The sequence below is a fragment of the Trichechus manatus genome, unplaced genomic scaffold (assembly GCF_000243295.1).
Source record: "Trichechus manatus latirostris isolate Lorelei unplaced genomic scaffold, TriManLat1.0 scaffold00123, whole genome shotgun sequence".
Lineage (NCBI taxonomy): Eukaryota > Metazoa > Chordata > Mammalia > Sirenia > Trichechidae > Trichechus > Trichechus manatus.
In genome coordinates, this window is record NW_004444059.1 from 8,607,776 (window position 1) to 8,619,794 (window position 12,019).

General features: G+C 36.3%; 1 protein-coding gene across 1 annotated transcript in view; it reads right to left on the reverse strand.

The window, feature by feature from the left end:
- Positions 1 to 12,019, reverse strand: part of LRRK2 (leucine rich repeat kinase 2) — a 155,486-nt gene that overhangs the window by 34,439 nt on the left and 109,028 nt on the right. The window contains exons 40-41 of the mRNA XM_023738875.1: positions 9,081 to 9,271; positions 2,632 to 2,792 (exon numbers count right to left, since the gene is read on the reverse strand). Of these exons, the coding sequence (XP_023594643.1) occupies positions 2,632 to 2,792; positions 9,081 to 9,271 (352 nt within the window). The remainder of the gene's footprint in view (positions 1 to 2,631; positions 2,793 to 9,080; positions 9,272 to 12,019) is intronic.

The following is a 12,019-nucleotide window of genomic DNA, read 5'->3' on the forward strand; positions in this document are numbered from 1 at the left end:
TTGCTTGTAGGTATATGGATATTTTCCTGTCACTGACAGTGCTGTGCTTCAGGATGTACCCTGAAATGTTCTTTTTGATGATGAATCCAATGCCATTCCTCTTCAAGTTGTCATTCCCAGCATAGTAGACCATATGATTGTCTGATTCAAAATGGCCAATACCAGTCCATTTCAACTCACTAATGCCTAGGATATTGATGTTTATGCATTCCATTTTTGACAACTTCCAATTTTCCTAGATTCATACTTCGTACATTCCTAATTCTGATTATTAATGGATGTTTGCAGCTGTATCTTCTCATTTTGAGTGATGCTACATCAGCAACTGAAGGTCCTAAAAGCTTCACTCCATCCACGTCATTATAGTCAACTCTACTTTGAGGAGGCAGCTCTTCCCCAGTCACTTTTGAGTGCCTTCCAACCTGAGGGGCTCATCTTCTGGTATTATATCAGACAATGTTCCACTGCTATTCATAAGGTTTTCACTGGATAATTCTTTTCAGAAGTAGACCACCAGGTCCTTCTTCCTAATTTGTCTTAGTCTGGAAGCTCAGCTGAGACCTGTCTGCCATGGATGACCCTTGCATGTTGCTGTGATGCTGGAAGCTATGCCACCTTTCTATACAAGGCCAAATTCAGATGCTACATTATTTTTAAGTATTGAAATATTGAAGTATCAAACAACTCAAAAATTATGAAGAAAGAAAACTGAAGTGCAGTTTTTAAAGTTTTAACTCCTGTACCAACTCATTATCAGAAGAAAGTATGTTTGTGTCAAGAACAGCACAATTGAGAAGAACAATGGGGCCAATTTCCTTACCTGAAACTTTTGGAGCCAGATGTATTTAAGAATTTATAATTTTTCAGATTTAAGAAAGTTAATATGATGCATAGAAATTTCACACTAGTGTGATAAACAAAGTCATTTCAGGTAGGTTTTGTCACAATCAGTTAGAAGAAAACCTCTGGGTTTTCAGAGCTCTAGGTTTCAGAGTTAGGAATAAGAGTTTGAGGACCTGGATTGGGTTTTGCTGTAATTTTAGATAAGTGTCAACTTTACCTAGATTAAAATTTTTGCTATGTTTACACCATTTCTGGAACATTTAAATGTTTTAAAAATCTAACTTTTAAAATATAACTTAATATCAAATATTCTCTTCTTTTTATTTTGTTATTGCCCTGGAAAATTATATTAATTTGTCCTATAAAAAATGGTGATTAAGTTCACAATGTAAGTTCATAATTATTCACACAATAAACATCTATACACAATGTGATAGTCTACAATATTTTTGTTTTTTTATTATCATTATTTTTATTTAGTATTATTATTATTAGTACAACGCAATGGGACAGGGAATAGCTGTGGTTTGTTTTTTGAATGTACTAAGTAAGATTGTTTTAAAAATTGTGATATATGTATATCTATGTATATATCTATGTATATATCACAATAACATTTGCCATTTTAACATTCTTTACATGTACAACTTAGTGATATTAATCATATTCATCATGTTGTAAAACAATTACCACTATTCAATTCCAATTTTTTCCTTCATCCTTAACAGAAACTCAGTTCCCCCTAAGCAGTGATAACCCTCTTTTCCCCTCCCTCCTAACCTTGGTAACCACTAATAAACTTTAGTATCTACATGTAGGAAGATTCACACTTCTGATCTAAAATCATACTAAAAGTCATACTTAAAGAGACACAGTAATTAAAATAGTCTGGTACTGGTATAACTAGTATAATGATAGACATACAAACCAGTGGAATAAAATTGAAGGTCCAGAAATAAAACCATATACCTATAACCAAGTGATTTTCAAAAAGAGTGCTAAGTCCATTCAATCGGGAAAGATACTGGGACAATAATAATAAAAAGTGCTGGGAGAGCTGAATTTCCACATGCAAAAGAATGAAGCTTGGCCCATACCTCACACCATATATGAAAATTAACTCAAAATGGATCAAGAACCTAAATGTAAGAACTAAAATCATAAAATTCTTAGAAAAACAGGAGTAATGCTTCGGTACCTAGTTTTTAACAATGGATTCTTAGAGATAACACCAAAAGCACAAGCAACAAAAGACAAAATAGATAAATGAGACTTCATCAAAATTAAAAACTTTTGTTCATCAAAGGACTTTACCAAAAAAATGAATATACACTTCCATATTGGAAGAAAATTTTGGGGAACCATAAATCTGATAAGCGTTTAATATCCATAATATCTAAAAACAACTCCTACAGCTTAACAGCAAAAGACAACCCAATTAAAAAACGGGAAAAGGACTTGAATAGATATTTCCCCAAAGAGGAAATACATATCACCAACAAGCACATGAAAAGAGGTTCAATGTCATTAGTCATTAGGGAAATGCAGATCAAAACCACAATGAGATATCACATTATCCCCACTAAGATTGCTATGATTAAAAAAAAAAAAAGGAAAGCAACAAATGTTGATGAGGATGTGAAGAAATTGGAACCTTCATCCACTCCTGGTGGGTTTGTAAAATGGTACAGACACAAAGTTAAACATAGATAGGCTACAGTTTTTTGATTCTCAACACACATCTGGGTCACTGACTGTCCATGTTGAAGAGTAAACTTTATCACCTACCTGGTGTGCCCTCTGATGTCTTTATTCCCATTCTACAGCAATACTGAGCAATTCCGTAGTCAGCAATCTTTGCAATGATGGCAGCATTGGGGTACAGGGTAAAAAGCAACACGTTGTGAGGTTTCAAGTCACGGTATATAATCATAGATGAGTGGAGATACCTGCCAGAAAATGCATAGTTAATATTATTAAATTGTGACTATATTATTATATTTTTGTCATAATTTCCTTGAACGTGCATGTCCATTATCCAAAGTATCAAAAATTCTGTGGTAAGTTTAACCCTCAAAGTTAATTAAGAGATACTGCAGAAGGAAATCAAAACATACATACTGAATATTAAAAAATGACAGTTCCAGACTAAAAAGTGAGAGTGATTTAAACTTTAAGGGACAACCACCTCAGGCAAATTCCAATTTTTGGTAATATTTCTTTCATATATCTTAATAATTACTTTAAAAGAGTTTAAAATTCCCTCAATGATCATATGAATATTTTGATTATTTTAAAATGTAAACATGTCAGATAAGAGTTGATAAGATTTTGCTGTATTTCCCATTTATTTTTTTATTTTCTTCAATCCATATAGCAGTTCATCTCAGATTTTAAGATTCTCTTTGTTTCTCTTTTGACATTTATTTTTTCTAAAATATTTCCTAATTTTTTGAAGAATAATTTATGCTTTTTCAATAATAACAAATCAAAATATAAGACTTTGTCAATCTCTGTTTGTAGATATAATTTACTCTAAACTCAATTCGGTTATAAGCTAAGGTTAACAAAGAGCACTGTGGACCAACAGTTGGAATAAATAAAACATTGTCTTGGGAGAGGTGATATTGGGTGATGTTAGTCTTTCCTTTTATGGACTGATCCATGCAACCATAAGCAACTAGAGCTGGACACTTCAGGCAAAGGATAAAATCTAATTAATATAAAACAACAACATAAACTTTTAATCTCAACTCTGTTCTGTTCATTCTGGCAAAATGGCCAGAGATGTACTACTGTGCCTTAACTAAAGTATTTAATTCTATTGCCACCCTTCCTTACACACCTACAAACTTCTGATTTTTCTCAGCACTTAGTGTCTTCCCTGCCCTGTGGTGACAAATTTACTACAGCCATCCATGTGATCTCACAAGCATATCATGACCTACCTTGAAAGAATAATTTTCCACAGGACTTAATGGAAGTAAATTTAAATTCTCTGTTTGTGGTTTTTGGTTTTGGTTCACACTGTATCGATAAATATTTACTCCATTATCTGAACCTATCACAGCTTACAGGGATTAGAAGCAGAGTGGCAGTGCTACCCTGAACTTTCTACTGCGTGACGAACTAGAGTGTATGTATCATTTAATTGTTTCTGCAATTGAAGTTTCTCTCTCTTCCAGGATGTAGTTAGGATATTTGACACTGGTCCCATTCATTTAAGTATACATATTTTTGGCTGAAAAATAAGGTAAATGTACTAATGAAGTTGACCTTAACAATAAGCAATGGGCTTGAAAGAAAAATTTACTAAGGGCTTACTGAAAGGCCATTAGCTACTCTTGTCCTGCTGAAGAGAAAAGCTGGGAGATTAAGAAGAAAAAAGTTAAAAGCCAAGTCATACATCATTAAATAGCCTCCAAATCCTTCACAATGCACACCTCTTTCAGTCTATTTATAGAATACAGACTCAGAATACTTCTCAAAGCTTAAAAAAAGTTAAACTTAATTTGAAATCATGTCAATGGGAGTTATCTGAGTTAGTTAAAATGCTCAATTATAGAATTTAATCTTAAATAGTACAGTTTTAATAGCTTTTAATAGAATAGCAAAATAACTTCTGAAATAGTAATATCTAATCTTACTGAAAATAATTCAACCATATTTTACATATTATGTGACATTGAGTATTGTTAAATATTTTATCAAAATAAACTGTCTTATATTCAGTCATTTTTTAGCTCTTGATTATAGTGAGAGTTGCTAAAAAAAATTTTTCTTCATAAACTTTATTCCAACTTAAATCAACCTAGTTGATTCTAAAAATAGAATACATTCATTCATTTAACAAATACGTAGTATGCATCCATCAGGGCCAGTAATCAGGGATTACAAACCATCTTTGTATCTCTGCTCTTGAGGGGTTCACAGTCTAGAAGGGGAAACAGGTGCTCACACAAGGTTATAGATATATGATAAGCACCACTTGCTAGAGAAGCACAGAGAGGGAAAGGCGCAGCAGTAAAGTTAGTGAAGACTGTAAATTTTCAACCCTGATAAGAATTCTGTAATCTCTACCTTTCTCTCTTCAACGTTTAACACAGTGTCCTGCATGGAGGCTAACTCTTCATGGGACAGTTCAGCTTCACCATGGAGATGGCATCTGAGTCAATTCGTGAAGAAAATGAGTTATCCAGGCAGACAAATTTGGTGAAAGAGAGAAATGACATATGCAAAGACAGAGAGGCATGATATAAATGAAATTCCAGACCTTCAGCATGATTAGAATGCAAAGTGCCACGAGGCTGGAGAGGTAGGCAAGAGGTACACATGAATAATTCTGATGCTTTACCAAGGAGTTTGGATGTACTCTGTAGATCACTGAGAACGATTAGAATATTTTAAGCATCATTAGATTTTTATTTTAGAAGACATATCTTGATAATTCCCTAGAGGTCCTGGACCAAGGCAGCAGTAGTAGCATAAAAATAAATGGAATGATTAAAGAGATGATGTAAAATAGAATCAAGGATCTGGTAGAGAAATGGAAACTAACTTTTTAAGGGATGGAGTTGGACTGGATGTAGCTACAAGAATCCTGGCTTGGCAAGCAGGGGATACAGAGAAAAAGCAGATACATGGTGGATGGAAGTAGGCAGAGAAAGCATCAAATTCAATTTTGAAAATATTGAATTATAGAAGTTCATAGTAAATGCAGTAGCTTAGCTTCATAGGTAGTTGATAATTAAGATATAGAGCTCAAAGGAGTGGACTGAATTCGAGACGTAAGCTAATAGTTGAAGGCAAAACTGTGGGAAAGAGAATGGATAATGTGAAGAAAGTGTGTCATTCTGAAGAGCTATACCATTTAAGGAGCTCCAAAAGAGTCATGAGAAACCTGTACACAGACAAGGGGGCAGTCATCGGAACAGAACAAGGGGATACTGTGTCATTTAAAATCAGGAAAAGTTTGTGTCAGGGTTGTTTCTTTCACCATATTTATTCAATCTGTATGCTGAGCAAATAATTCAAGAATCTGGACTATATGAAGAAGATCATGGCATCAAGACTGGAGGAAGACTCATGATCAACCTGTGATATGCAGATAACACAACTTTGCTTGCTGAAAATGAAGAGGACTTGAAGCGCTTATTGATGAAGATCAAAGACTATAGTCTTCAGTATGGATTGCACTGCAACATAAAGAAAACAAAAATTCTCACAACTGGACTAATAAGCAACATCATGATAAATGGAGAAAAGATTGAAGTTGTCAAGGATTTCATTTCACTTGGATCCACAATCATCGCCCATGGGCGCAGCTGTCAGGATATCAAACAATGGGTTGCTGTGGGCAAATCTGCTGCAAAAGACCTCTTTAAAATGTTAAAAAGCAAAGATGTCACTCTGAGGACTAAGGGGCACCTGACCCAAGCCATGATATTTTCAATCACCTTACATGCATGCCAAAGCTGGACAATGAATAAGGAAGACCAAAGAAGAATTGACGCCCTTGAATTACGGTGTCAGTGAAGAATATTGAATATACCACGGACTGCCAAAAGAACAAACAAATCTGTGCTGGAAGAAGGATAGCCAGAATTCTCCTTAGAAGCAAGGATGGCGAAATTTCATCTCACATACTTTGGACATGTTATCAGGAGGGACCAGTCCCTGGAGAAGGACATCATGCTTGGTAAAGGGTCAGTGAAAAAGAGGAAGACCCTCAACGAGATGGGTTGACACAGTGGCTGCAACTATGGGCTCAAGCATAACAACGATTGTGAGGATGGCACAGGACCAAGCAGTGTTTCATTCTGTTGTATACAGGGTCACTATGTGTTAGAACTGACTTGACGGCACCTGACAACAACAGAGTCTGATTTTATTGTATCCTTCTACCTCTGTAGTTATATGCATTGCTGTTAAGTCAATTCCAACCCATAGCGACCCTACAGGATAGAGTAGAACCACCTGATAGGGTTTCCAAAGGAGTGGCTGGTGGATTCTAACTGCCAACCTTTTGGATAGCAGCTGAATGCTTAACCACTGTGCCACCAGGGCTCCTCTGTAGTTACAGTGCCATGCTAAAATATATTGGGAAACAAAAATTAATGCTGTGTTTTAAAAATATACTTAGTGCTGGTAGAAGATTGACAGTTTACTAGCCTCTTGTGGCACATGATCCAGAAAGCTGTCCTGGCATTATTCTGAGAATAAATCAGACTTATTATAAGAAAACATGCTGAAAGTTCATTTATTTCATCACAAACTGTTGGATGTGTTATTTAAAGGAAGGTTTCAGAGAACCAGGATAAGCTATTTTAGAGATGAGGTATAAACAGTGGTAAACAAAAACAGCAATTCTGCATCTCATAAGTGAGCACTTTAGCTCATTCATGTGGAATTAGATTATGTGGAAGAACTAGGACTTGGAGTTAGCTAAATTAGTAAAAGTGACTGAGAAGACTCTGAAATACATAAGAAATATTTGCACTTTACCCAGATTAATTTAAGACCCGCTTCCCTCTGGTGTCCAAAAACAGATATGTCAACCCAAATCCTAAATCTCTGCAGCCTGTTTCATTTCATATTCTGTATCTTTCAGTAATTTCTAGACACATTTAAGAAGGGAATTCTACTTCTTTTATGTACTCATTATATTCTCTACACACTATTAATAGCTACAACTTCCTGGTTTTGTGTTTGTTTGTTTGTAAGGGGTATTTAGCTGTTTTTCTTACTTCTTATTTCATTTACATTTCTAGATACTTCCTGAAAGGTATGCACACAGCATTTCAGGAGAGAAGGAAAACTGCATCCACTGAGTGGCTACTATGTGCCAGGCATTGTTTTCCTAATGCCAACACATGTGATGACCCATTATTCTAGCTGCTGGGGATAAAATGATGAACAAGATGGAAAGTCCCTGCTATTGGGCACTCAGATCCTAGTGGCAAAGACAGACAATCAACAAATTTTAAAATATGAAAACATAAAGAATACCAGGCTGCAATACGTGCTACAGGTGCCCAAGAGACATAGGGCACTGTTTTAAACAGGGTGATCAGGGACATCGTCTCTGAGCAGAGACCTGAATGAAATGAGGAGTAAACCAACTGGATATCTAGGAGTCAGAGATTTCTGGCAAGAGAACAGCAAGTCCAATGTCCCTGACATATTCCAGAAATCTCAGGAAGGCAAGAGGCTGAGCAGTGAACAGAAAGCGAAGTAGTAGAAAACTGATACCAGGAAAAAGACTTGATCCATCTTCCATGTTAGAAAAATCACTCTGGCTGATGTGTGAACAGGTTATAATGGGGCAAAGGTGAAAGCAGGGAGACCAATTAGGAAATAAAAGATGATAGTGGCTTAGACTTGGGAAGTGTGAGAGAAATTGTGAGAAGTAACTGCATTAAGATATAGCTTGATGGTAGAGCTGTAATGATTTGCTGAAGGATTCAGCGTGGGATGGGAGAAAAAGGGAGGATGAAGGATGATTCCACAGCAAAGCATCTGGGTGAAGTGAGATTGGAAATAGTACAGGAGGGAGAAATCAAGAGTTTAATTTGGGATGCATTCAATTATTACAAAAGTTCTTACAACTCTGAGCATTAGTATTAGTCATAGTTTAAAAACCATAAAATAACAAGTATCAGATATAACATCACAGTTACTGTTTGGAGCAGTGATTTATCCCAGTCTTCCTGTCTCCAAAGACCATGCCTTTCCATCTGCTGTACTGTCTCTTCAAGGCTCTGTCTAGTGATCATCTGACTGCAGATTGGGTGTCCTCTGAAGCACAGTGCAGTCATGCAGAACATCCCAATTCTAATCACTTTTTCCTTACCAGAAATATGGACCAATCTTTCCTTATTAGAATTATTGAATGGTAATATATTTTCTTTCCTTGATACTCTGAAGCCTGATCCATATTGCAGTAGTGTGGAGTGTAAATCTATGTAGGGTTAAGATGATGGTCTCTGGAGCTGGAGTGTTGGGTTCAATCTCTACTACTACTAACTATGAAGCCCTGCATGGTCTTCCTACTCTTATTTTATGAACTTATAAATCTTTTATCAAGGAGATGGTACTTTTTTTCTTTAATGCCCTTACTTGCTGATCACCCAAACTGTTCATGAAATGTTACTGGGAACCACTGCTCTCAGAACCTGAGAGCAAATTCAGGCTCATGCTTGTCATGCACTGAATAGAAAGTAATGTGACCTACATACCTCAAGCCATCAGCCACATGCAGTGCGATCCTGTGCTGCAGGGTTCGGGTGAGGCTAGCTTTGTCCTGCTGAAGCAGGCGATCCAGGGAGCCCTTGGGGGCTAATTCCATCACCAACATTCGAGGACGAATCCCAGCTGCCAGCAAAAATATTAAGCTGGGGTGGTGGAGGTGGCAAAGCACCACCAGCTCCTGAAAAAGTTCAAAACATGTAATAGCAACACAACATAATCTCTTACCCAGCTATCTCCTTCCTTAACTGCATCAACACTTCAATCATGATTTTCTCTGGGTGATTGGATTATCCAAACTTTCCATTTCTTCTTGGAGCATCTTTATATTTTCCAAATTTTCAGTAGTAAACAACTGGTTTTAAAACTGTATTTTCAATTAAAAATTTTAAGTTCTCTTTTTTCCTTTTGCTCTGCTTTTATTAGAACATTTAATGCAGGGACAGTACACACATTGCAGCCTTGCTAACAGGTGATGATGCAAATGTTAACGGAATCCTAGTTAGCTGCAGAACCCTTCTCAGCCCAGGACTCTGAGCAGCCACTACTAATTGATTATAACTGGCATGGTGTAAGGGAGGTAAAACCTGCCTGTCATTGCTGACTTAGTGACTAAAAAAGTTTACTGAGGATAATGCCTAACTCCATAGAAATATACACATTACCTCCTCCTGAAAACTTGGGTATTAGACCTCCCATTACTCTTGGACTAAAAACTCATGTACTTCTGTGGCCTACACAGCCTAACCTGCTCCAGCCCCAGACCACCTCTCAGACACCTTCTCCTTTCTCTCTCCCCTTCATTCAGCACCCTCCAGCCACAATGACATTCATTCCAGCCACAGGGTCTTTGCACTTGCTGATCCCTGTGCCTAGAAATCCCCTCATTCTTCATGTAGCTCACTGTTTCTTACCATTCAGATTTTAGCTCGATATCCCTCCACAGAGCAACCTGCCTAGGGCCATCCTTACCAAGGTAATCCCCAGGAGCAACAATCTCTTTCCAAACCACTTAATTTATTTTTTTTATTATTTTTTATCACCATCTGATATTATTTCTTCTCATACTTTTTATTTGACCCCTCCAATAAGAATGTAAACAACTTGTTTGTTTTTTCCAATCTAGTGCCTAAAATGAATGAATAAACAAGAATGAATGTCATTAGATTAACTTGGAATACCTATATAATATAAAGTTATGGAAAATATTTTTCCAATTGAAAAATGGAGAAACACAAAGAGATGTTAAATAAGAACCCAAGAAGCCAGAGATGCCATTTTAGTTTGAACAGAGAGGTCTCCATTCCAAAACCAATCCTTTTTCTAAACCCAATCACATGAGACTACTTTACACTCTCCTTTAAGGTGTTATTTTTGAATTCCATATGTACATTATTCTATGTATTTCACTCTTCTCTGAAACTGTAATTTAGTTAGAATTTATAGATTATATGATGTGGAACTGATTCATGTTTTAAACAGTGATTTCTTCAGAAGCTATGCTGCTTAACAACCAGCTTCAAAGACTTGCAGTATCAGTGCCAACTGCATTTATCAGGAAACTGAAGTGTAGAGAATTCTGCAAGCTAAAGATGAAAGGCTGAATACCTCAAAAGGGGATTTTCTAAGAACAAAAGCTCCAGACTGCAATCATATTCAATCATATTTCCTGAGTAGATAAAATCTTTTTTTTTTTTTCCTGTTTCTGACTAGCTCTGTTGACTAAAACTGATGAGAAAAAGTTACATAGCTCTGCATTCTTTCTTAGATACAGATAGAAGCCTAAACCAAGTTTTCTATCCTGGGAAAACAACTCATTGATTACAAAGAGAAAGGAGCAAGAGAGTGTAATGGATATACCTCAATTCATGACTACTGGTAGAATGACTCTAAAAATGCACCTCTGAATACCAAAGTGTTCCTATTACATTTTTTTTAAAAGAAGAAACACATAAGATACACTCTACTTTCTCTATTTCTTCTACCACTTCCTTAGTTATCCTAGCTGGCTATACACTAATCCCTCCTGCATAAATTTTTAGTGTTCTGACTTCCATCAGGATTTCCTGAACACATTCCATAAAATTTGAAACATTTATTGAAGACCAACGACCAAGCTGAAAAATCAATTTCTACAAGTCGCCTAAAGATTCAAAGAGAAAATTACAAGACACTACTGCAAGAAACCAAAAGAAACCTGCATAAATGGAAAAACATAACCTTGCTCACAGATAGGAAGACTCAACATTGTGAAAACGTCAGTTCTACACAAAGCGATCTACAGATACAATGCAAACACGATCCAAATTCCAACGGCATTTTTTAATGAGATGGAGAAACAAATCACCAACTTCATATGGAAAGGGAAGAGGCACCGGATAAGTAAAGCACTACTCAAGAAGTAGAACAAAGCAAGAGGCCTCACGCTACCTGATTTTAGAAACTATTATACTGCCAGGTTAGTCAAAACAGGCTGGTACTGGTACAACAACAGATACATAGACCAATGGAACAGAATTGGGAATTCAGACATAAATTCAGCCACCTAGGAGCAGCTGATATTTGACAAAGGCTCAAAGTCCGTTAATTGGGGAAAAAGATAGTCTCCTTAACAAATGGTGCTGGCATAACTGGATATCCATTTGCAAAAAATTGAAACAAAATCTATACCTCACACCATGCACAAAAACTAACTCAAAATGGATCAGAGACCTAAATATAAAATTGAAAACAATAAAGATCATGGAAGAAAAAATAGGGACAATGCTAGGAGCCCTAATCCAAGGCATAAACACAATACGAACCATAAGTAAAAATGCACAAACAACAGAAGAGAGACTATATAACTAGGAGCTCCTAAAAGTCAAACATTTATGCTCATCAAAAGGCTTCACCAAAAGAGTCAAAAGACAACCTACAGACTGGGAAA